The sequence below is a fragment of the Lonchura striata genome, chromosome 2 (genome assembly GCF_050655825.1).
Source record: "Lonchura striata isolate lonStrDom1 chromosome 2, ASM5065582v1, whole genome shotgun sequence".
Classification (NCBI taxonomy): domain Eukaryota; kingdom Metazoa; phylum Chordata; class Aves; order Passeriformes; family Estrildidae; genus Lonchura; species Lonchura striata.
In genome coordinates this window covers 134,501,471-134,528,707 of record NC_140704.1, presented here as the reverse complement: position 1 = coordinate 134,528,707, position 27,237 = coordinate 134,501,471, and the positions used below count along the sequence as shown (strand labels likewise).

At 38.3% G+C, this 27,237-nt stretch overlaps 1 protein-coding gene across 3 annotated transcripts in view; it reads right to left on the bottom strand.

The window, feature by feature from the left end:
- Positions 1-14,932: 14,932 nt before the first annotated feature.
- The window catches only part of CPQ (carboxypeptidase Q), a 146,929-nt gene continuing 134,624 nt past the window's right edge, over positions 14,933-27,237 (bottom strand). Inside the window, exons 8-9 of one of the 3 annotated variants that reach the window (XM_077782816.2) lie at positions 17,076-17,278; positions 14,933-15,326 (exon numbers count right to left, since the gene is read on the bottom strand). In XM_077782816.2, coding sequence (XP_077638942.2) covers positions 17,118-17,278 — 161 coding nt within the window. In that variant the 3' untranslated portion in view covers positions 14,933-15,326; positions 17,076-17,117. The other 2 variants (XM_085572363.1, XM_085572364.1) reach the window with 2 other exon arrangements.

The window sequence follows — 27,237 nt, the reverse complement described above, 5'->3', positions numbered from 1 at the left end:
GGAATCGGCTTGTACCACCATGGTCTTGGTATGACCTAAGGGTGCAGGTGTTTGGTCCCAGGAGAGCTCAGAGGGTGCAGTCTCTGCCCCAGTGCCTGCCCAGAGAGCGAGCCCAAGGGAGAGAGGAGGAGTGGCTGGGCAGGGGGTTTTGACAGCAGTTTGGGATATTTATAGAAAGTGAATTGGATACTGAGCAAAGTTAACAGGAATAGCTTGAAGTTTTTTTGCTGCTCAGGCACTGGAGAACCAGCCACGAGCTCCAGCTGCTCTCTGCTCAGATCCACCCTGCAGCTGAACATACCTGGTAATTACAGGCTGTAAACAAGCAGCACACGATGACAAACAGGGAAAAGTATAGCCTATCAGGAGTAACTCAAGTCACAAGTATAAATGATTGAAATGTAGTTTAAAATTCAGAGATTTGCTGTAATTCTAAATGTACTGATAATGTACTATACTGTATTTGTAATTTTACTGTAACATAATTTAATACTAGGCTATTTTTCGATATTTCAAGACACTGTCAAAAGGGTGAGCTAAATAAAGGAAAAAAGTATAATGGAAAAATTCAAAGAAACGTAACATTTGAAAAGAAAATCCCACACACCAGTATATGTTAAAAAAAAAGGTCTGAAAAGGAATTTGTGAGTTGTCTCCTGAATACATTAGCTTAGATAATATCAAGGAGTTTTACCTTTCAACTTTCTCTTCTACTTCCTCATTGTTTGAAAAGTTAGTGAGAGGAATAAAAGAGAGTGGAATCTCATGGACCAAAGATTTATGCTGTCATATTCAGTGTCAGAAGAAAGATTGGGGGGGGGGAGGGAAGGAAAGAACAAACCCATTTAAGTGTCAAATGTGGAAACACACAAATGTTTGGTTTGGGGCATTCCCTTTCCCTTCCAAAAATTAGAGGAAAATGAATTTTCTTCACAAATCCTTCTTTGGGGAAAAAAAGAAAATTATTCATGCAGAAAAATTCCACTGGGTCCAGTTGTAACATCTTTGCTATTTGAACTGGTATGTAATCAATCTGCATTCTTATATCCATTTATGGATATTTATGTTATACAGAGTATGCAGCTTTGAACTTATCAATTTACATATAAGAATATGAGCTGATATCAGGATAATTAATATTCCATAATCTTGTAGGGATATTTCACTAACAGACCATTTAAAAAAAGGGAGTATCTTGACAAATGAAACTAGAACTGGATCTTGCTGAAATTACAAATTGAAAAGGATTCATATGGGTGGAAAGTAACACAGCCCAGGAAAAGGAGATGATGAACCTCTACAATGCAAGAAAATAGAGCTATTTTGCAGAAAGTCATTCCACAGCAATTTCTCTTTATAGGCATGTACTGTGCAAGTCAGGAAGTACACAGTGTAAAGCTTGCACTGCAATTTATTTTCACTCATTTCCAAAACATTGTTTATATCAATGGCATTTTAGATTTCTAGTCAGTATTTCTTGTGTGCTAGTTTAAAAAAATTATGAATCCCAACAACAAACAGCTAGTGGACATTTAACGATGGTTTCAGCTATAGGCCTGTTTCAGCACAAGGCCTGATGCTAAGGCTAGGGTAAGGTCCCACTGAAGTCAATGCAATGTTTGTCCAAGTGACAAAACCAGGCTGGCTCTGGAGGTCAGGTGCATAAAATCTGCTCAATTACAGGTTTGGCCAAATGCATTTGTAACTCCTGTTTGGATCGGGGTTTGCCTGATAGAGCAAGAACACAAAGCAAAGGCCCAGGATGATAATTTGTGTTTTCTTGCTTTCACAACTTCAGTACTGCTAGTTCTGGGTTTCCTGCATGGCTTTTTCATATATCCACAGACTTGCTGTACCAGGGAAGAGAGTTACTGGTGAATCACAGGTTTCTACCTGAATTACAGCTTATTAAAATAATTGGGACTTGCAGTTTTACTCTAATTTTGACTGCAGCTTGTGGGAAGGAGATGAAAGTTTATTGTTTCAAATTACTTTAACTTTCTGTGTATTTTGGTAGAAGTGCTATGAAAATACATGATTGGGTTAATTCTGCCAATATTTTTAATACTTCCCTAAAGGAATTAATATGCTAGAGCTGTGGAAAACAAACAAACCAAACAGACAATGTTGTCAAAAATTGGAGAGGGTAAGTGGGGAAAAAACCTTTACCAGGTCAGTTGTTTGGCATTCCTGACTGTGGAATAAGCCATAGCCAGTCAATCAAAAATATTCCCTCTGTGCACCAGATTCCAGCTGATTTCCAACATTTGACATTATTAGCGCACTCTGGGTGCATTTACTTAATTATAATTAATACTGCTTGTTCCTCCTTTGAAGAATATGGCATTCATTTGGCAGTTGCTGCCTAGATATTTTGATACATCTCCAATAGGATCTTCCTGTATTTCCAACTGCTATAAGGCCAAGCAAATTTCTGCAGTATGTTCAGTTCTGCAGTACATTCAGTTCAGTTCTGCAGTTCTACTTCTTGAATTAATTAAAACCTCAAATTTGTTCTCAAATGTGTAGGCCATACAGAAACTGAGACACATTCAAAAAAACCTGAATTCTAGGAGATTGCATTAAGGAAGGCTTCCTTGCTTAAGATTTGTATTGATAGCTGTCAATGCAGGGAGCTGTCAATTCTTAGACAATGCAGGGAGATCTAGGCTTCTCTTGGTAAAGGGCAAGTGGAGGGGTCTGCTCTGTTCTTCATCTGAAGTGTTGTAAAAGAAACTGAAAGAAATCAAAACACTACAATTTTTGCAGCATCTATCACCCAGTATAAGAAGAAAAAATCAAAGATTTTTTTTTATTAAACACTGTGATCAGCTGTCATTTGCAGCCTGTTTTTTTTTCCACTGTCAGTGACTGATTGTCCTTAGAGCTGATGCTTTTATGTCCCTTGATAACTTTGATATGAGAAAAAGCCAAACTAAAGGAAATTCTCTGATTCTCATTTGTATGTGAAAACCCATCCAAATGTGGTGCTGGTCCAGCTGAACAGGACTGCTGCTGAAGGTTCTGATGTGCTCTGTGGCTGGTTCTACTCACATGGGGAGCAACAAAGACAGAAAGGCTCTAAAAGCACAGCTCTATTTACCTGAAACAGGAATCTGTAGCTGGGAGAACTAAAAGAACCAGATGAATAAACTCAGTTCTATCTCCCTATTTAGACTCCTTTTCACAGCACTTGTCCCCACCAGTTTGCTTCTTCCAAGAACTTCTCTGTCTGCATGGTACACTGCCTTGTACACCTAGAAGAAAGTCTGCTAGTTCAATTAAAACATCTGCTACATACTTTCTACTGCTTTTGTCCTATACATTAAAAGAAGCATAAACTTACTTTTTACTTGCTAACAAAACACGGGGGCTCGACTTTAAATTAAAAGCAATTAGTAATTTCTCAGATTATGTGAGCTGATTATTTTAGACTTCACAGCCCCTCTTAAATAACTGTAAGTCAGGAATGTGCCTCCAGACATATCCTTTATACATCTAATGACTTTTCTCATAGGATCAAAAACAATGTATTCTTTGTAATATTAATCTGCAAGCAAAATCTGTGTTTTCTATTTAATATGTTTGATATAAAGCCCCCACACGTTATCTTAAAAATACACAGTACTTTAATATACACTTTATTAACACTGATTTAACAGAACTAAATAGGTTTCCCTCTATGTGGTTCTCTGTAATTGCCCCTTCTCCCAGCCTGCTGAGTCCTGTGAAATACCTTCACACCCAGATCTTTTTATTCCAGTGGCAAATAAGCTTTTTTCTTGTAATATCATAAGAGTTGTCCACGAAGATCATGTGTAACTGCTTTCCTCTTAAAAAAACCAAAACAGTAAACAAAGATTAACCTAAGTATGTGTTTCTACTTACTTCCATCTGTCTGTGTACAGAATTGCAGAGGGTGGAGTCCTCTACCAGTGCTGGAGAAGAAACAATGCCAAGGAATAATTTCCAGATTATAATAAAGTAGATTGGGGTGGTCTCTCACATGAGTGCACTTTGCACTATCGCTTTACCAGTTGATCTGTCACAGTGTTGACACAGGTTATCTCAGGAGTAGAGGAAGGACCCACTGCTGTCACTACACCTTCATGTGGGGCCAAAGCAGCAGCAGCAGCAGCGGCAGCGGCAGCAGCAATTTTCCTCCTTGAAGACAAGTTCCCTGTCCAGAAGCACAAAAAATCCTATTTAGCAGCCCTTGTGCCTTAAGGCAGTCTGCCCTCAGTGCAAACAACATTTGCACACTTTCTGTGGGCTCTTGGAGAGTTTTCCCTTACAGCAATCAAGTAGGAGAGTGCAAATGCCAAACCCTGCTTCACCATGGCTGTACCATCCAACAGGGCACTTGGATGCTGTTGAAGTCCTGCGTGCCTGGACAACACTTGGAAATGACCCCCTCAGAGAAATAATATTGGAATCAACTCTTTTTGTTTCAGAAACAGCCCGGGCCATGGTCATGTGCCACCAGTGGTCCTTCCTCAGTGCTACCAGGGGCAGTTTTGGAACCATTTTTGCCATAGTATAGTTGTTCCACCCTTATCAGGCAGGGTTTGCTGATCAAACATGAGCACACCTGTCCACAAATGGGGAGCCAGTGCTAGGGACCATGAGCACAGTAGCAGCAAGGAACCTTAAGGGGCTTATCAGGAATAGAAATCTCAGACTAACTTAAGATTTGCAGTGCAAATAAGTGCAAAATCTTGGGCAAACACGGTTTTCAGTGATGTAAGCTAATCTAATTCACTTAGATTTCAATTTCAGAGAAGTTAGTATACTTTTATACCATTTTCTGTAAGTCAGTGTAGCTTTGAGTGTTGCACTCTCTTGGTGCAAGATCCTGTGTTTCAAACATCTAATAGAGAGTGTATTTGAATTTTGTCCTGAGTGGAGTCAGCCTACCTGTGTGCATTCAAGACCTATGTCTGAATTTATTACATTTCCAGGTTTATGCACTCTATAAAAGACATTATAGGGTAATCTCTATAAAGCATGAAACCATATTGAATGTAACTGACTTTGTGCCTTAGCATCTATTTCATTACCAGGTTTCCTAACCTCTTTTGCCTTTACGTAAAACCAGGTACACAGGTAGCAACAACCTACAGTCACTGAGGGACTTTATAGTTGTTCTAGCATATCTTCCTCATGAAGCCAAGAGAAACAGCACACTTGTCTATAGGGAAGTTTCAAGGGACAGACTAATCTCTGCTTTTTAAAAATTTTTCATATTTAATTTCTTATCCCAAGACATGGTCAGGATTAAAGGACTGCTTGCAGACTATCACCATCCAAATCCAAAGGAATCAAGATGCTGGGGAAAAACATACAAAACCCTCTGGAAAAGGAAACTTCAAGAGCCTTGCCAAGTGCTAGTGAAACCAACACCAGAACAAAGCACCACAAAGCTGCATAAATATGGTTTATATCAAGCATTCGGAAGGCTTTACTGTAAGATGGGGTTGGAGAGGAGACTCTTGATATAAACAGCTTCAACCTTAGAGGCTACCTATGTTTAAAGGTAAATAAATAGCTATTTGAAAGAGGAAAGAAAAGTATTTTGAAGTCTTAAAATACATTTGTGTTGTCTTTGTTGTTGTTGTGTTAAATCCTTGTTTGGTTTGAGATCTTGTTGAGCTTTGGTAGTCAGGTCTAGGAAAAGGGGAACAGATTGGAAATAAAGACTTTTAACAACACAATGAAAAACAATCTGCAGTGCATTCACAGGAGTGCTTGTCTTTGTGCCAGGCCCAGTTCTTTCATTTCACATATTACAAAGGAGAGATACTAGTGGGCTTTTCTCAAGACCAAATGAAACAATCTTTCCCTCTGCAGCCAGTTAGGGAGAAAATGCAGCTTTTTGTGAAGGGGTGTCAATAATATAGTTACTTTGAAGGAATGATTTTCAATTTCTTGTGAAAACTCTGGTTTTGAAGAAATTATTGTGTTATAACACATTGATTTTCTTCACAGAAGTTTTGATCATCTTTTTCCCCAGACACAAAGTGATCATGATGTGAGTGCTTGAACAGTTTCAGGGATGTGAGTTTGCATTATAGTACTTCTGATTTAATGGCTTTCCATTGGCTTCCAGGAAACTGATGTGCTGATTTAGAAGTTCTTTTTATTAACTTTAAGAGATTTTCAGGGGACTAGATATACCAGAGCTCTTTGAGATTTTTTCTGTTTGTTAACTAAACCAGTATTTACAATGCAGACTGGCTGGCTATTTAAATTGACCTGAATTTATGGATTGTCACAACATTAAGGGGAAATTTGTTATAAGACATATCTTCAGGCAAATTCAGTGGTGAGAAAACATCCACCTCCCTTTTTGTCTCATGTCTTCCTTTGCCAGGAAAAGTCTCACTTTATCTGTGTGGAACCTTTGCTTCAATCACGTACAAAAATGTGCAATCATTTTCTTCTAAATATTAAAGTGTAAAAACAATTTTTGGTGAGATTCTATTCCTGTTATTTACATTAATATATTAGATAGCAACCTATAGCATTAGACAGCAATGTTACACATATAAAGCCCTTTTCAGGGAAGGAAGGCATGTTTAGGTGTTTCAGAACATCCTTTATAAAGGAAGGTAAAACATGAATTCCTTTTGGCTTTTGGAAGACCTCTCTGAATGTGATGCTGGGATACTGAATTGCTGGGATACTGAATTTGCAGTGACATACCAAAGGCAAATAGCACAGCACAGCAACTGACTGACAAGCCTTGCCTACACTCTCCACCCAGCAGTTTTCCTTTCACCTGCTATTCCCAGACTGCTGAGCTTCCCCACACGTGTTGACCTCAAAAGGCTGGAGATGCAGCAAAACAGTTGAGCTTGCTTTCTTTATTTCTTCAGTTAGGAATCCTTGTATGTAATACAAATAATCAACATCTGTAGTTGCATTAACATAATTTTCTCCTGGAAGACATATTCAGGGGTAAGTTTTTTGGGCATGAAATTTGTGCAAACGTATTGAATGCCAGTGCTCTCAAGCTACAAGCTCCAAAGAAGTTTGTAGAGGAGATTCATTGCAAAGAAAACTTGCTCAGGGGAAATCATGGGATGGCCATCAGTTTCCAACTTTAGAGTAAGCTTTGATGAGACACAGCATTGACTGCATGAGACAATCCTCAGCAAAAGAAAAAAGGTGAAAAGCCCTTCTAAAGCAGTGGGACATACTGCAGTTTCCAACCACAGCTTCACCCAACAATTCTCTTGTATCAGGGACTGTTGTTCCAAATTTCTCTTGAACCAGAAGATATATTCTAATATATTCTATTTTATATATATATATATAATCTATATCTATAATATATAGATTATATATTATAATATAAGTGCACTGAGATCCGCCAGTTTTCATCTTCTTGGGTGATGAAAGATAATGAACCCATAAGTTACACACTTCTTCCATCCAGGTTTGCTTTAAACCTCCAAGCCTGCCATCACCATGGCCTACCTCTTGGTTCTATAACAACATCTGAGACAACTACAGGGTTTCCTGGATTATGAATTTCATATTTTTATATATTTGTACTGAATACAGGCATTTTTATCTTCAGCTTCTCATTTTCCTTTTTTCCAGCTACCATAATATTTAAGTGATTCAGGTACTTCGTACTACATTACCTTCCTTGGGCATAGTAAGAATTTCTCATCATCCCATTTGCACTTCTTGCTTCTTTAGCCTATGCATCTCATTTCCCCAGAGATGTTTAGTTTTCTTCCATTCTAAATACAAGTATTTATTTTCATTCCTGGAACAGCAGCATCTCAAACATATTGCATAAAATGGCTGTTCCTATTTTTTAAATCACTATTTTTGCTAACATTAGTAGCTGTAATAAGAGTGAGTCCTCCCTTCTCTGATTTATTTCAGCTGTCTGGATTGTGAATATGTATATTACTGGTGACAAAACTGAAACTGACCTCTAAAAAATGTATTTGGAAAAGAATTTGGGGGCAATGGGTATTTTAAAGACAGATTTGGTTTCAAAGTTCTTTCACTTAAAGTGCAAAGAGAAACTGTTTTATACAACTAAGTTCTGTTGCAATTTCCTTTACCAAAGAGATGCCATTTAAACCATGTATCAAATCTAGAGCCAGAGCTGACAGTTGAGAAAGTGAATAATTGATATATTGTGCAGTTTGAAGACCAAGTTAACAGTAAACTCTCTTCTTTAAGCCACTGGCATTACTTCAAATTTAAACCCTAATTTATACCCTGAGAAGTCTTCAGTGTTAATAATCATATCCACTAAGCAAGATTGAGAGGATAGTACATGAATTTGTAATAATCTGAACATGGAGGGGAATCCTCTGACATTTCACTAGCTTCCAACTAGTTTTTGTTTGTTTCATGAGGAATGACTCCTAATTACTAGTACTAAGGGCTCAGTAAGTATCAGGTACAGAAGCAGAATCTGTGTGATTTGTGTGGTTTTCTGTCCAGGATAATGAGGAGGGGTGGGATGCTTCCTGTTGAATTTTGTCTGAGTTGACTCCAGTAGGGCATATTTCCCATAGCCAGAAAAAAGTGAATTTGAATTAAGAATAAATTAGACACTTTCTTAAAATTACTTTGCACTTAATATTATCACTTGCTCTTTGAGATAAAACTCCAACAAACTCAACACTTTCACAAGTTTGGAATACATTCCCTGTTTTCAGGCTCATGATATTACCATACAGGACAGTTTTTGTACTAATCTTTTCTAGTTTTTCCCCTTAATTTAATTTTCTAGAAGTCTCTTTGCAGAACTTGGAAGGGAAAGAGCTAAACTTTCATGTGCAGAGTTTTTTAATTAACAGAAAACATCCCTGAAATCCAAGGTTTCATTGGTCTTGAGGTCAAAAATCCACCAAATTTTGATGTAATTTCCACTTCAAATTGTGAATCAGCCACAGTGAAAATGGACCAAACTGTATACATATTTCAGCCAAGCTGCAATGTTATTCATCAGAAAGGCTGATTCACTATGGAGCATAAATTAGAAAATGCCCAAATCTCAGCTGGTTTTGTCTGTGAGTGAATTTAAAAGACATCTCATTAGAACAAAACAGTGGCCCACACTTCTGGCTGCATCCAGGCTAGGAAATAGATGTTTTTGGGGGGTTTTCACTGTGTAACAAATTAAGTCCACACAGAAGGCATACCTTTAGGGTGTGCCAAGACCACCCAGCAAGATGGTTACCACAGCAGAATTAGAACTTGGGAGTTCCTGGTTTATTGTCTTAAGTTAAAACTAAACTGAGCTTATTCAAAGGAGGGAAAAAAAGTGGCCAGAAAGTAAACTTTTACAACATGGTAGTAAAGTTACAGCTTGTTAGAATATTTGAGATTATTAACAATAGGAGGATTTTTGTCGAAATCAGGATAACTTTGGGGAAATTAAAATGTCTAATATAACTGCTTTCTCTGTTAAACTCTGCAAAAAACCCCAATACCATATGCTCACATTTGCAAATATTTTTTAAGAAATTCCTACTGAGTTGACCAATGCTTATCTGGAGCGTCAATCTTGGTTTCTTGATATTTTAAGCCAATGTAAATCAAAAGACCCCTGGGAACTCTTTCTGTAGTTATTTTAAGCTAAGCTGATATTTTTTTCCCATAGAGGAATCTGAAAGTGTAAGTTAAAAAACCCCAGGTATTAATTTTACTTTTGTCGGTTTATTACAATAAGGTAACAGCAGTCTTTCAAAGATTTAGTTTGTCACCACAATGCTTCTGCAAATACTATAAGCCACTTAGACTTATGTTTTAAAGGATCACACACTACTGTGTGAATAAACACTATGGAATAAACAATGTTGCTATATTTGTTATTTCCCTGAAGTTTGCCAAATTCTGATGTCTCATATAATCTTACACCTCAAACCGATTCAGTAGTATTGCAGCAGCCAATCTAACTGTTGCAGAATCACATAGCAGTAATATTCTCCCCCTCCATCACTTCACAGATGAGGGAGGGAGGAATATAATTTTTGTTGACACCTAATAGAGCACACACAGCAAATGTTTACTCAGCTCTTCTGCTTTGAAGATATTGTCAAGCACTCTGCTGACAGCCATTACTGTTCCTGCTTGTTTAGACACAGCTCTGAAATGCAGAGATATGGAACATGAAGTATTAGACTTTGGTATTCCACAGTGTGATGACAATGTTGTATATTACAAATCCATTTCAAATCCAAGCCAAAAAGATATAGAAGTACTGCAGCTTGGGAGGCAAAAAAGACCACAAGCTCTTCCTGAACATTGAGAATTTGGAGAGCAAAAAAAAGTGTTCATCTCCAAATGGTCCCCAAGTATGACAACTCTCCTAATTCTAGGTGTATGGGAGCATGGGTGCACAGGTCCTCTGCATCCAGGTCATGAGCAGAAAGATTCTCGATGACAATCCCACATTCTTGGTATAGAAAAAGGTCAACTACACACCTGGACTCTCATCAGCAATCTTCCTCCAAGTGAAGCCTGGAGGGATCACACATCCCACAGAACCACACGGGCTCAGAGGGTGGCTGAGCTACCAACAGCTGGTTCACTATTTGCTTGTCATATGAAGATGTGGTGTCAAGAACAGCTGTGTCACACACTTCTTGCAGAACATTCCCAATAAATGCTTCTGGTCCTCACCCCATAAATTCAAGTGTACATAGTTCAGGGAATATGGTATCCCCAGTGCCATAGGGGTGGACAACTCCCTAACCAGAGGGTCTCTGGAAGAGCAGCTTCCACTGATGCCAGCAAGCACTGTTGGAGTTTTGTTCAACAGAGAAAGCTATGCAAATCCTCTCTAATTCCTCCTAAGAGTTCTATGCAAGTACAGTATGTGGAACACCTGAAATGAGATTTTGCCGTATTGAAAGTAACGTCCTTCTAGCACATCTGTTTCCTTCTAACAACTTGGAAACTAATCCTCTCTTCATATTTAGAATTTAGTTCCTTTTGATAAATGTTAATTGAAGTTACATTTTTCATAACTTGGGCTGTGGTCTAATATACGTGATACTTATACAGAGACTACTGAATTACTTCATTTACTATCTTCTCATACCTATAAAGACTCTACTGATTATGAGAGGAAAGAAGAGTTCCAACAACTGCACATGCTGAAACCTAAATTCAGCTGTTAACAAACTAAAGGCATTTGTGCATTAACCCTCCCACAGTTTAATTGTTTTAGAAAGTTCTAACAAGACCAACATTTTAACTAATTTCTTCTGCTGCCCATACTTACCCTTCCAACAGGCTCACTACACAGCTGGGGCAGTCCTGCTTAGAGGGACAGCAATACCAAAGCTAAGCTGAATTCCCAATAGAGCTGCATCCTGTTTACATTGAGAAAAAGGAATATAGGAATTCACAACTAATGTGTGTTTATATCTCAGCATTTCATGTTTAGGGTTCAGGCTACATTATAGAGGCTTAAAATACCTTCTATGCAGCACTGAGAATCACTGCTGAAGACAATCAAGCATTTTCATGTGGGTATTTACAGCTTTCTCTACTTCTTCATGAACAATTTGGAGGGGTAAAGCATTAACATTTAACTTTCCATGGTTAAATGTCTCATGACTCCCTTTCTAGCAATTTCTCTTGTTAAACTCATCTTCCTGATGAGCTAAAGCTCAATAATAGCCATGGAAAGATCAGCATGACACTTTATTAAAAGCTATAAATATTTTGTTATCTACTTTTGAACAATCATGAGCCTCTGTTATGTCTCATATTAAAATTTGTGAAACCTTTCTTTCTGTCCCAGTGACAGAAATTTAAAGCAAAATAAAAAAATGATGAAGAGTAAAAGAATTGTGAAATTTGCTTTTAAGTACAAGAAATTATATGAATTCTCTGCAGCTGTATTACTGACATAATATCTCTAGAAGAAACAAAATATATAGACAATTTAGAATAAGAAAATATTACATAATCACACTCACAAAGCTTAAACTGACATATTCCACAGATTATAATTTGAGTCACAAAGAACCTCAGTGAAATCAGTTTTGCAGACTTTCCCAATAGTTCAGTCTGCATACATTGCCTATAACAAGTAGAAAGTGTCATTTTTGCACAAAATTTTACACTTCAGCTTCAAAGTTTTATCAGTGGTATAAAAAGAAAGTAGCAACTCATTTATGGGCAGCGCAGATTGGCTGAAGCAGAAACTAAACTATACTTAGCTTTAGGACTGCCTGCCTGCATGACTGTTGGGAAATAATTTAACCTAATCCCTTTTCCCAAACTGCCCCAGTGTGTGGCCCCTGATTCTGTGAAATACTTAGTATGTGTGTGACAGTTCAATGTAGTGAAATTATACATATAGATGGCATTTTGTGTGATCATTTTGCACACATAATTGTCCCACATCATTCCCAGATGCAAAGAACCATTGATTTAAAAATGATATGTCTGATGTCCAAAGTCTATTTTGAAATGGCAGTATCTGAAGGAGGACTATTTAATTTTGTTTTTCATGTCAAATACTAATGCAAATAATGTGAATAATGCAAGTATTGCAAATGCAATCAGCAATTACTAAAAGACACATTCTACAGGTGAACTCTCATGTAGCTGGACGGTGTTAAGTTTTTATTACTCTCCTTCAGCTGAATCTCACCTCTGCTATGAATGTAGATTTTGCTTGCAGCATGTCTTTTAACACAGTGTTGTTAAATCGGGCTACACCACCAGCACCAAACACCACTAGCAACATTTAACAGTGGAACTGAGGGAGCTTTAGGTAGTGCTCCCCCAACTCACACAGCAAAGCAGAGTCAAACATTGGTCCTTGAAGCCACAGTTCCTGAGTCAGTATAACCTGGCTCTTTTTGTGGCTTTTGTGGTCCCTCTTCCAGAGCTTCCCTCTTTAGTTTTCATAAGCCTGATTTTCACATAGTTATGGAGACAACCATGACTGGTGATAAAAATTCACTGCATTGATCACAAAGCCCTGTCTGCCAGTAACAGAAGTCAGTGATAATAGCAAATGTTGGCCCTGGTGGAGCTCTTTACCATGTGCTTATGTGCAATTGAGTCATCTCAATTGCATCGCACAGTTCCTGAGCCCTAATGCACAAAATACAGAGATTTTTTTTGTCAGCTAGTCATTCCTAATATCTACTACACAGTACAAGTGCTGAGAAATAAAGGAAAACATAAAAAACCTTCCAGAAGAAAAAACTTAACATAAACTACAGGAGGTTGAATTGTCCTGCAGTGAAATCAAACTGCAAGCTGGACACAGAGTTAGATATAAGGCCATCATCAAAGCCCCTCCTCCAAGTGCAAACACGATTATCAAGAAGACAGGCATTTGAAACCTTAATCAGGTGCTAGCATAATGCACTTATTAAACACTTGTACCTACAAATCACAGGCCCATAGCTGGCCATAACCTTGTGCAAAAAAAAGCTGGAGTTTCTAGAATAATGACCATTAAAAAGTCCACAGTGTGTGTCTGGTCAGTGCTTCCGTGTATTTGTAGTAAAAGACTACAAAAGGTGTAATTTCCGTTCTATTATACATATCTATTACATTATATCTATCCCTTTTTGTTATATATGATCAGTGTCTCCTAAGATTTAGTGCAAAAGAAGGGAAAAAAATCTTCTCTCCCAGAAAGTCTTGAGTTTTCCCATTCAAGATCTGCAATGCATCATTAACTTCTATGCAGAAAATATTGTTCACTCCAACCAGCAATTAGTGGCAACATTTCTATCCTGTGCAGTGATGAGATTTTTATGCTAATCATTACACAGCAGTAAATTAATCATTTGGGCACATTTAGATGGCATGTATATTTCATGAGACAGATATAGATATCAAGATCAGTTTGATATTTACTTATGGTAAATGGAAGTGTCTCAAATTGCCATGGGGGAAGCATACTAACTAAATACACAGCCAAGGATGTTTGTAATGGAGGAGCAGAATCAGCACTGCTTCAACTCTCTGTTTTTAATTATTTTAAGGGGGCTAAAAGTCTTGTGAGAACACATAGAATAGAATCATTCAAAGAGAGAGTGAAATGTCACTATTGTCTTGGCACAATGAAGGACAAAAGCAAACCTACCCTACAATTCTTCTTTTATTACCTGGCAAAATTACTTACATTCCATTATGCAATATTGAAAACAGATTTTTCATCAGCATTTGTACTATAGTCTAGTCAGGTAAATTAATTATGTATTGGCCTCATCCCTCTGTAACTATGTCTGAAAGCTTCAAGTTGTAGCTGAAAGGAAGACTACCCAGGGGCCTCCCTTCTCAGCAGATGTAAGAGATTTATAATACCTTGAGGAAAATTATTATTTGAAATTTAAATTTTTGACATATATTTAAACGCTAGTGCTGATTTTTCAGCTCTCACCTCACCGATCTTTGCAGGCAAAACCTCAAATGTTTATTGGAGGGAAATACACCCATGGTCCCCTTGACCTAGAACATTATCAAATTACTTATCATAAGCACAGATTTATGGCAGGTGATTCTCACAATAATAGTAATATAAATAATGTCCTAAGGTACTACTTTCTCAATTAAAATTTGAGAAAGATTCTCAAAGACTAATGGCATGTGAATGGAAGGAAAAGTTATGTTGGCCTACCTGGATCACCCCAGAAGTGCTCTTGAGTTGAAAATTGACCAAGTGATCCATGTTTAATGGCCACTAATTGGAATAACATAATCGTTACATGCTACACTGAGCACTGGTAAAGATAAGCTATTGCACAGATGGTACAAAAATCCATTGGGAAAGAAAATAAATTTATTAGCATCTACTCACTTATGGAAAGTTTTGAGAGAGGTACATCTGAACAGGCAGATTACTAGGAGACTACTGTGAACAGATGAACTTTTAGGTCTGAGAACTAATACACATCAGAAAAAAAAAGGTGAATCAGACACAATATCTTACTTTAATGAAATCTGGTTTTACAAGTAAATAAATATTTTTTTTTAATTTCAGAAATCAAGTATTTTAATTTTCATTATTTCTATTAAAATAACATGGCAGTTTTGATTTTTGAACATTTTTTTCCAAAATCAATGCTTCTCTTTAGAGCTGTGTATCTGAACCTGACATGAAGGTTGCATTTTCTTCAGGGTCATCATGGTCATAATTTTTACAGTCTGTCTTACATAGTTGTGTTCCTTTTGGCCTGGGAATGGTTAATTTTCTTACTTAGGAGCTGATAAGCACATCTTGACATGTGCTGTGGTGCCATGTGCACACTTGTGGTTTTATTCTCCTCTCTGCAGAGTATTCTTGACTCCAGAGATTTTCCGTTTGACTTGAGGCAATGCAGAAAAACACAAATAAACACAATTTCCAAGTGAGCACAGGTTAAGATTTGCAACAATATAGGTAACTTCACAGAACATCCTTCTGAATTTCTGATGTACAAAGACTGATACCCTGAGGGAAAACAATATGGAATAATAATTCAGGAAACAGCCAGTCACATTGTGTGAAGGACAAAAGGCTGGATTTGGAGACAGCTGAGGCTCTGTCAGTGGTGAGCACCTCCAAGTATACTCTTGTCAAACAAAAAGAAACACAGGCACCACACCTTGAAAGCAGAGGAAATCTTTGCTAACTTTATTTCAACATATTTCTTTAAAAAGATAGAGCAGTGTATCTCCAGGCACCTTTTGTGCTCTTGTAATGATTTGGAGGGGATATTGAAATAGTTAATAAATTTGATGGAAAACAGCTATAATCACAGTAAACAGATACCATGATTATGAATTCTATAAAAATGAATTGCTCATGATTCAGCTATTGCTCAACAGCAGAACTGATTAACAGCACTAGGGACTGCCTGATATTTGGTATAATGCTCCATGTTTGTAACATTAGTTGGTTCTGACTACATTGCAGCAGTTATTCACACACTAAGCTTGCTTGTTGTAAAATCTAAAATGACAAACAAGGATCACGTCACAAGGAAATGAGCAGCAATCATACGCCTTAAAATATTCCCCAAGACCAGTTATACCCTCTCTCCAGATATGCCTGAAACTCATCTGAATATTCATCATCTCAGTAAAGCAAGTAAAAACCCCAAACCAACAAAGTCTATAAGAATCAAATTCCCAGGTTAATCCCTCCATCAAAGTAAATTTGTACCAGCATCCTCTAGCCCAGCTTCAGGGAGACCATCCCTGCAAGCGAGGGACAGCTAGAAATGGCTGCAGGATTCTGAATCAAAATCTGCTTTTACATTTTGTTTGGATATCAGCTGGCAAGTACTGAAGGTCACAAATCACAGCTGTGTGTTGTTTCTGAAACATGGCATTTCATAGAAAAACTGCCACACGAAATTCTCTGCCTGTCACGATGGAGAGTCTTCCATGAGAAAGAAAAAGACACACATGGCTTTCCATGAGGAGGTGCCCAAAAAAACACAGGAAAGATGGGAATCCTCTTTATATCCTCTGTGTCTTGGTTTATCTGAGTCTTTGGTGAACCTCTCGTAAGACCTAAAAATGGGCCTGAGTAAAGCTATTATACTATTTTAGCATTTTGACTATAATTTGACCATTCTACCATATATTAGCATTAAAAAAAAGATTAAATTAATTTGCCCTATAACCTGAAAACTTCTAGAAACTACAGTACTACCTTAAAACAGTGAAAAGAAAGAGCTGTTTAGTTAATAGTACATAATCTCAATGCATAGAAGAAAGACAGAAACAAAACCAGTAAATGTGAACACAAAATCAATACACTATTCTGATGCAAAAAATTTATTTGGTATATTTTTCCTGCTGCACAAGATCACTGTGCATACAAATGGTTATTATATCATAGTAACCATCTTATCAAAGAGGTATCATATCTTCATTTAAAATATAACAAGTACTTAAAGGAATACATTTAAGTGAAAATCACAAATGGAAGAGATCAAAACAGCAAAAAGAAGCAGGAATGCATAAAAGAGAGTGTGTTTTGAGGAAAACAGATAAAATAATAAAGCAGAAAACCAAGGGTAGTACAATTTACTACAGCTACATTCCACATGCATTAGTGGACTTACAATCTTTACTGAAGAACAGAAATCTTCTTTCTTGCTGTTTTATTACCTTGGCAACATATCCTCCATGTCAGCAATTACATAGGAGACAACAGTCCAAACAGCAGCACAGAGATTCATCTGGTTTGGATCCTGAACTGTCATCGTGTCCCCTTGAGAATGATGAAACCAGAAGTATTTATTGATGTCATTATACAAGCTGGCACCTACAAAGAAAAATGGGCAAAGTTCCATTATAGGAATACAAATATTTAAAGAGGAATATAAACTTGAATGTGTTCCTTGGGTGTTAATGATTAAAGCCACATGCAACTGTATAAAATTCATAATACATTTGAAATAAAATAACTGTACAGAGCCATACCATGTGCAGTTTATAGGTTTTAGGTTAATTGACTTGTGTGAGCATGAGGCAGCAAAAATTCACACTGGGGAAAAGCCAAGCTTCCCCTGGGAGACTCGTTTCCTCAGCAACAGTATGCATCCATTTTCTTCTGAAACTAACAGAGTTCAAGCAGGAAAATCCCTACAGTAACCACCACAGTGCTTCCCCTGTTCTCCACTGATGAGTTACAACTGATTTATGAATTCTTTCCCTGCTGTTACTTGTGTTGGGGAACACTTAGGAATTTGCTTCTGCTTTTGAGCCCCTCTATATCACAAGGATGTGCTGTTCCAGAACAAGTTTCCAGATAATCTGGGTTATCCCAGAGAGCTATAGAAGCTGCCACCCAACTAGGAGCTGCAGCAGAGATGCTGGCAGAGGATTCTTATCCTGCCTATTATCTGCTCCAGTACCCATTGACCCTCTCTAATCCCCTATTCCCTTGAATTTCCTTCTTTCCCAATTCATCACCTCTGCCTCTCCTCCAGTTTTATCAGCCTCCATCAGCTTTGTTGTAATGTCAACAACCATTCCAACATTAACAGAATTCTTCATCAAATGTTGATAATAAGTAAATTTGATATTCCCCCCTCCCCCCCCCCCGACACACACACACTTATTCACTCCTTGCAATTCCTTTGCCTTGATTCCTTTGTCCTGCTCCCTGACCAGGGCTAGGAAAAGCACAGCTCCCAGGGAAGGACTCAGCAGAAGACCCACTCCTTTCTTGGTCAACAAACCCAGAGAACTGTGTGAATTCACAAGTAAGAGTTATGGGCTATGGGCAGAAACACAGACTGAGGATACTCCTGTCATGCCAAGTAAGAAGGAAAAAAACCCAGGACCGTTTGACTATAAAGATGAAGTACATAAATTATTGAGATATTTATTTACATGCAGTAGAAATCAGTATCAGATGATGAGGGCTTTGATAAACTGATGTGTGCTTGTAAGACTTACTGTTATAATTTTTCTTGGTTTTCCTGAGATGCCTGAAGCCTCTGAAGAGAATGAAAGCAAAATTTCCCACAGCATAACTGTACATTCCTATAATACATATCTTTTGATCACTGAAACAATTGTTCAGAACGGAGTCCAGCTCTCCCTGTGGGTAACAGGCATGTTTCTCTTGCTGTAATGGAGACTGACTTGGATGGCTCAGTTGACTGCTATTTTAGTGAGATGGAATAGAAAGTTAATGCATTTCAATTCCATCCAAGGTGAAGATCTTTTCATAAGAGAGATGATAAGCAGAAAGACCAAGTGCTATTGCGTAAAGTTATACAGTATTGTGATTGATTTCATTTTAAGAAGCACACCTTGTTCTTAAATGACCTATTTGCTTCTGACTTGAAGCATTGCAATCCCACAGAAGTCACTGGGTACATTATAGGTGCTGAATTATGTTCTAATAATTTTAGCATTAAATTTATGTCAAGTCATAGTGTCCTGGGTTGTAAGATAAGCTTGTATTCTATTTGCCATCTGTTGAAGGCAAACCTGTTGGACAGGTTTTGTTATCTTTTCCAAGAACCGGTTTTGCTCCTAAGAGGTAATGGTTTGTTAGTGGGCCATTGACTGATTCAATGCAGGGCTGGTAACATAACACCATGCTATTGTGAGATGTTCCACCCAGAGGGGGAAGCCAAGCACTCTTTTATTGGGTATAAAGGGGTAGCTTTTGGGGAGAGAGGCAGCTCGCGCTCTCTCTTCGCGGGATTCCCAGGGAAGCAGCTCTCTTCGGCGGCTCTCACAGCGAAGCAGCCGGAGCGCGCTGAGGCGACGGCAGTGGAGCTTGGAGGCAACCCCGGCGCAGAGGAAGACCGGCCCCACTGCCACCAGATCTTCAGAGGAAAACTATACCCTTCTAAAGATCACCACTGCAGCTGCAATTCATCAACCACTGCAAGGGGAACAATAGTCCCAGCAGGACTGCTACTGGCACCCCGAATCCTCAGGTTCTGGACTTTTTCACTGGTTTTGTTTGTACCGATTGCATTTGCCTTTTTAAATTGTTGTCTAGTTTTCTCCTAGTAAAGAATTGTTACTCCCATTCCCATATCTTTGCCTGAGAGCCTTTTAATTTAAAGATCCTGGTAATTCAGAGGGAGGGGGGTTTGCCATTCTCCATTGCACAGGAGGCTTTGCCCTCTTTCACAGACTCCTGTCTTGTCGAACCAAGACACATAGTCACTTCTAAAATTTTCTTCTGAATCCTTTTAAATATATGCAATCATAAAAGGATTGAACAATGATACATTCTTTAATTGATGGACTTCTGTACTACAGACACATTACAAGTTAAGCTGTTGAGGCAACTCCATTGCTGCTTTTGAGCACTTCTGTAAGACTCAAGACAAAAATTGCCCAGATTTTATTGTAGAAATTCCACTAATCAGAGTAACTATGGATTTACAGAATAGCACTTTATTCCTGTGAGTGGAAAAAAGCAAACACCCTTTGCTTTGTCCTGTTTAAGTCTCTGAAACACTGGAAAAGATATTTTTTTTCTCTGAATGGATTTTATAAATCAGCAAATTATTGACTTTGACATCAAGCAATTACAGTGCAAGAAAATCAAAAGGTTCTCAAACTGGCTGTGCTGTCTCTGTCACGTTGTGGGCTAGCATTGAAGCCAGTGACCTGCAAACATCTCGAGAGACTAAGGAAAAGACCCTAAGAAAGCAGTTTTATCCTCTGTAATTAGAGACCAAAGTGAAAATTCATGTTCTTGGCTTTGAGCACAGGAAGAGTTTACGGCTGAGGGCCTCACGGAAACCCCTGGACATGAAGCGCTCTGGGGCACAGCTATGACTGCAAGCAATTTTCATTGCAAGGAAGTCTCTTCTATCCACTTGAGGTTCGTCCATGCTGGTGTCAGCTGCCTGCAGACATTTCTGCTGCCAGAGGCTGCCAGGCTGCAGTGGGGCACTGACGAGTGCCCTCTCACCAGCAAACACCCAGGATTCGATGAGAGCAGCCCTTGCAGTGACCATGGAGAGGGAAGTTCTGCAGGGCCCTGCAGACTGCAGGCAGGCTGGGTTACCTCAATAAAGTCCATGGGGACCTTCAGCCCCTGTTCTAAAAATCGAACAGAAGAAGCAATACTGTGAGCATAATTTGTTGTTGTTATTGTTTTTATGTAACATTTGTCTCAGGAACAACAGTCAATAACAAATGGGGGCTTATTTTTACCAAGCTAGGAGTAAAGTAACAGAGATGAGGAGTCATCTCTGACCTATAAATTATTCACCCATGTCCATGCTAGCCACCTAGAAAGGCAACAGCATACAGCTTTGAAAGAGTCCATAAGCTTTAATTAAGTACTTAAAAACCCTCAGTTGGGTGGTGTTAGGTAGGTGTGTACCATATATCTAATTCTGATTTCCAGGTGGAACCAATACTTGGACAGAAAACCAAGAGATGGGCTAGGTGCTACACTGTCACATTTTGTGCACTTTGCTCTTATTCCTGCATTTGAAGAGCAGCCATAAAGAAAAAAAGGCAATGTTTGCCAAACAACCCTCTTTAAGTGTCCTTTTCCAGTCTGTTAACTTTTACTGTGATGCAAATCACATGAGGAATACTGCTGACCAAAAAGGAGATCAGTGAGAAAGTGCTTGTAGCTGGATATAATAGGTGCTGTGGCATGAAAAGAGGGAAAGTAAAAATCTGCTGCCAAAAATTCCATACATATTACTTGAATGCATCAAAAATACTGGAAATTAAAACCAGAAAAAAATAAATAATTTAAAGCTTCAATAAATAATACAAAGATAATTCATAGCACCATTAAAATGTGACAGAAAACCCTCTTTAGCACAGCTCAGTTACCTAATTTAATGCAAGCTACTGCTCAGCAGCTATCAAGTACTACTGGTGATACCCCAGGGTCAAACACTAGGACAAGTTGCCCAGAGGGGCTGCAGAGCTTCCATCTTTCGAGATATTCAAAGCCTGAAAGATCATGGTGCTCAGCACCCTGGTGCAGCTGACCCTGCTTGAGCAGGGGGAATGGGACTAGGCAAGCTCAAGGGGTGCCTGCCAAACACAGCCATCCTGTGTCACTCTAACCCATGGTGCCTTGGGTCTTGCAGACATCTCTCAGAATTCACACAACATTAAAAAAATTCTAAAGTTCATTCCTGTCTTGAACTCATTTGATGACCTCTCTGCATAAACAGCTATGTCACACTTGGTTTGATGTGCTGCATAAGGCAGGTTAAAGCAGCTGCTTTGTTAATTCATACTGACCATGTGTTTTTAGTAATCAGCTATGTAAGAGTGTCTTGATGAAAATACGCACACATTGAGGAATTCTGAAATACAGTCCATTCCTTCTAGCTTCTGATCTCAGCATGAAATGCCCAATGCAAACACTCATTAGCTGATAATAAGGATGTAATTTCCTTACAGTGTGTTCATATCAAACACCAATTCTTCACACATTAATAAAGTGACAAGGTCTTATTGCCAGCTTAAGAAGATGAGATGCTGCTATTGAGCTAAAAGGATGCATGAACCACAAAAAGAATGATGGGCATGTCAATGATGACCACTGCTGCTTGTCACACTCTGTAAGGCACTACTGCCTTCATAAGCACTTCTGTCATAACTAGAATGAACCTCTATTGCCAGATATTTAAGTACTCAAATTACTGTCATTTGTGCAAAAAAATACTGGAAAAGCAGATAATGATTATCAAAATGAATAGAAAGGCGGTTTCCATAAAACCGTGTTCCATAAACCACAGATATCTTCAAGGGAGAAAGCATGCAAAGCATGCAGTAACTTCAGAGTAATTTTACATCTTAAAACATTTTGCATTACACTCCTCCCTGCATTTTCTTTCTTTTCTTTTTATACCCCAAACAGCATCCAATTGCCAAAGGAAGTCAAATATCAGTTGTGGAGTCAGTACATGTTTGCTACAGAGTCCTATCAATAGCTTCCCAGTTGCCTTTGCTTTCAAGTGAACTTCACAGCTGTGCTATCAATCTTTCAGATACAATGGGAAAATCCCCACTGTTTCTATAACCTCTCTTGGGCGTCCTGGGTCTTCAATATTACAGCTAGATCTCTGGGACACTGACCTCTGCATGAACATTGCCTTATACAGTGAAGTTAATATGCCAATGATTTCTAAAAAAGCATGTAACTTTTTCAGGTTTCTTTATAACAGTCCCTAGAGGACCTGACAGAATTGCCACTCCATTATTTTTTGTGGCATATACACACCTTTCCAAAGAGAAAAGACTGCAGTTCACAACACACACTCTAAACAGACAAGAGGGACTGAAGGATGAAAGGGGCATGCAGAGATGAAATGACAGATTCATTTTCTCACAGCAGCTGAGAAAGGAATAGATGCCAGACATCTGAGCTGAGGTCAGTGTCCTGTTGAGTAAGCTGTACTGCCTCCTAACAGCAAAGTTGGAAATGCCTTACTTAACAAGGCATAATTTGCTCAATGTTTCCAAAAGTTTACAAATAGAAAGGGGTTATAACACACGCTTTGCTTGCATCTTCCAAGTACCTGTTTGAGCTTCACCTTCGTGTCAAGACAAATCTACATGCAATCAAAGGTATTAATGGCTTCTAGTAAGGTGTCAAGATATCAGATGCCTGATCTGAAACCTTATTTTTATTTCTGCAACGATTTCTCTGGCTATAAAAGACAGATTCCTTTTTCTTCTATTTATTAAATACTGCTTTTGTTTCCTGCTTTTTCTTTAAGAAACAGGAAAAATGCTTTTACTTAATTTTCAAGTTTATTCTAATCTCAGAGCTTTTTCATGCCAATGACACTATTCAGGAATGTACTAAAAGTCTATAATGCCTTAAAAATAAAGCAAATCCTGACGAAATGTACATATTTTCTTTTCTTTTACATCAAGTACTCAAATATAATGAAATAAGAGACAAAGGACATATCACAATCTCCTATGCAGTTAAAAACTGGTATGTACCAGGAAAGCATAAACAACAGAATTTAAGAGCATTCTATTCCTCACATACAGTAATAGAATCAATAGCCTCTCCCTTCTCATAACTGGAGCATTTCTGTCTCATACATTTTGTAAGGTCAAAACTTCAGGGCAGAAGTAAGAAGACACATGGCTTTTCCTTCAAAGGAGATGTGCCAAAGACCTACAAAAGGAAAAATGGATGAAAGAATGGAACAGGAACAATTTCTTTATTTTTATTTTCATTCTGCACCTTTCTAAAACCTAGCAAAATCACAAATTTCAAGTGGTCAGGGAGTAAATCTGCTGCAATGGTAGCTGTGTGTAGGATGGGCTAGCTGGAATGCTCCATAGGTACCTCAACATCTTATTTGCTGCAAGCCCTATAGAGTGTTTGGCTGCTTGTTTTAGATGTTGGACAGATGTTTAGTGTGCTGTCCCTGCCTAACCTCAGTCTGCAGAACTACTACTGTAATGAAAACCCAGTTATGGTGGGCATCTCTTGCATGTATTTTGATGGTCATATTAACCTCTTCTTTTGTGGTATAACCTGTAGCTGACAGCTGGCTTTAATGCCAATTATTTCATTACCCATTTTCAAGTAAGTAGAGGCAATAGAGAATGCTAATGCTGTTTAGTGGGGCACTGACAGCATTTGTTTTCTTGTCAGTTAGTCTCAAATGATAAAATTACAGGCTAAGTTGCTTGAGTTTCATGGCTAGAGACACTGAAATAGTTTCCAGTACAGAGCTTATAAATAACATCAGAAGCCCTGCTGTTCCACCTCCTGAGTCACTCTCTCAAAAGTCTTTAAAATTCATGATTCAAACAAAAAGACAGAGGGAAAGCTTTCAGGTGGTTGTTTCAGTGACTAATTAAATGAGGCGACAGTATAAGGGAGACAATATGAAGTTTGCATTACTTCTTGTTTTGCTTAATGCATTTCAGAATGAATCCTGTGGATACACTAAACGGACTAAATTACAGCTCAGGATTATCACAGTTACTTTTGCAATGCATTAACCTTTCACTTAGTGCATCAGAGGACCAGTGACAACAGGGGATCCAACCTAAACTTGCATGAAATGCTGTGAAATGAGGTGCCAGGGAAAGAAGCACTTCTACTTCATAGAGCACAGGCTGACTAGACTCTAAAATAATATCCTAAACAGCCTTTGACTGGGAAAAAAACCACAAAACCCCAGATAAATCTTCAACAGTAAAAAGCACTGGAAGTTCTTCCTCCATTTATCCAACCTCTGTCTTAAATTGTCAAGGTTCTTTTTTTTAATAAAAAAGAGAAAAGGGTAAGTGTCCCTAGCTGGTGCTGCTAAACATGACCCATTAGAGGTTCACTCTCTGGGATGGAGAGATCCTCCACAGGCCCACTCATCACTAACTTTTGGACCTGATTACACTTCTGCCCACAGCTCCCTGTGGTGTGATGTGCCCGAACATTTCCCGTGGGCTCAGTACAGTTCTCACTTCAGGAGCTGTAGGAGCAGCACCCTCCATTTTTTCATTCAGCTTCCTACCACTGGTGGCTTAATACAGTTTAATCACACCTAACTCAGCTGCTTTTTCCCAAGCTGAATAATCCTCCTCTTGCAGGAACTATTCAGTATCTCTGAGGATGCAGGCTTCTGGTGACTCTTCTCCCTTTCCTAACTGTGTTTCACAGTTCCTTGAGATGAGAAGCCCAATACTGCCTGCAAACAGCAGCACATGAAGGGATTACAGCACACCATGACACATCTCCTAAGGATGCTTTCTGCTATTTCTCTCTTCCTTCCTTCCTCAGCTGCATGAAACAATGTTTTTCACCTTCCCTGGGTATTGACTTGATAATTTCAGACAATTATCCACAGTGATTCCCAGATCATTCTTCTTGAAGATAACATGGATCCTGTTGCTCTGTATCCATAGTTCCTATACTGCAATCACTCTGCATTTATTGACAAAAAATTTCACTGCTTGTTGTATTCTTTAGATATTTTCTACTATACTACTGTCACATATTCAGTCAGCCTCAGTTTTAATATCAAATATTTGAAGCAAACTTTGCTAACTTGCTATTCTCGCTGTTCACTCCCTTTGCAGCTAATATGGAGTTTTGTGAATATCCAAAGTGACAAAAAAAGAGATGACTGGGCAGCCTAATAAAGACTTTCTCCATTAAGAAGACTGACAATTTATTTCTACCTTTTAAAAATCAGGTATTTACCACAAAGGAGGAAAATACCTCACAACTCACAGTACCTTCTTCCTCTATAGTCTTTGTCCAGCTGTACTTCACTGATCAGATCCAGCTACAGAAATGGTTACAAACTCTTCTGAAAATGCCTTGCTAGACAGGTGAGGCATGACTTCTTTCTTCCAAAGTAACATGGACTCTTGAATTACTTTTGTATTTTGTGTTCTGGCTCTGTGACTACCCTGGCTAACTAAAACACAGATCCCTGTTTAGGGGATTCCCTACTTACAGCAAATTCAGAAGGATTATGTACCTGTATTATATAGCTGTTCATGTTTGTAGATAGTGTGGATATTTTAATATAATGTACTTAATCTGTGATTTCTTTAAAACTATGTATATACCTACATATGTTATACAGACACTACTTAAAAAGTTGATAGCTGTAAAAGTGACTGCTGGATTTATAAATCCCTTGTATTTTGCATTCTCTTTTAAACACTGTAAGTGGAATTAAAGTCATTGCAAAATCAGCAGTTTCTCTAATTTAGAATTCTTCATGTGTTTGTTTATGTTTCAGCTCAGTAAAGCAGTTAAATATTGAGCATGTGATTTATTTAATGACATTAAGTATTAAATGTCACACAAAAGGGTCGAGTGACTACTGGGACCCATTTGAACCATCTTTTCCTGACCAAATGCATTTCTGTGTTACTATACTCTCTGTATAACTGCACTATGTAGCTGACATTATAAGGTTGCTTAGAAACCCAAACTATTGAAGTCCTTTCTTCAATGTTTTCTGCTAACCAAAGAGCCTCCTGCTAACACCCAGGGCTAGACCCTTGTTCTACCCTGTTCCAACGACTTCCAAAATCACCCCAGAAAAGCTGTGGAAAGAGACACCCCCTAGACTGTTTAAAATGTGGGAAGAGAGAGAACCATGAAGATGACCCGTTTGTCAAGATTTTGAGTAGCATTTCTGTTTGCAGTAATTGTCTGCATTCATTTGCATGTTCAAGCCATTCAAGAAGCTTCCTTGTATTGTACAAGAAATAGAGCTATTTCCTAAACCAAACTCACAAACCAGTTTAAAGCAAGCCTTCTGGCCTGTTTTTCCAGGGGATGCTGGAGACAGAGAGGAAACACACAGGTTCTCATTTGCTGTAGCCTTTGCTTCTTGATATGATTACAACTGGATGTTTAATCACAAAGTTCCTGTAGGAGAGTTCCCACCAAGTAGAAATGCCAATGGTGATAGGACCCAACCAAGCAGAGCTCCCTTCTGCCCAGATGGTGGTGAAAAGAGCCCTTTAATGAGCACTCTGGTACTTAAATAGTTTTGAAAAAAAAATCCCAACCATAAAACCAGTCTAATTAAAATAAAAAACATCCTAAGCACACTACAGGTCTATCGTATTTTATATCACAGAAATCAAAACTACATTTATTCAACCACACCCACAGGATGAGCAATGGTTTTTCTGTCTCTATTTTTGCACCCCACTGAGACTATCAAACTATTCAAGCTCATGGTAGATTTTAGATGTAGGACCATTATACAAAACTGGAAGAATATTACTATGCCTACAACAATAAAATATCCTTTAAAAAATCTG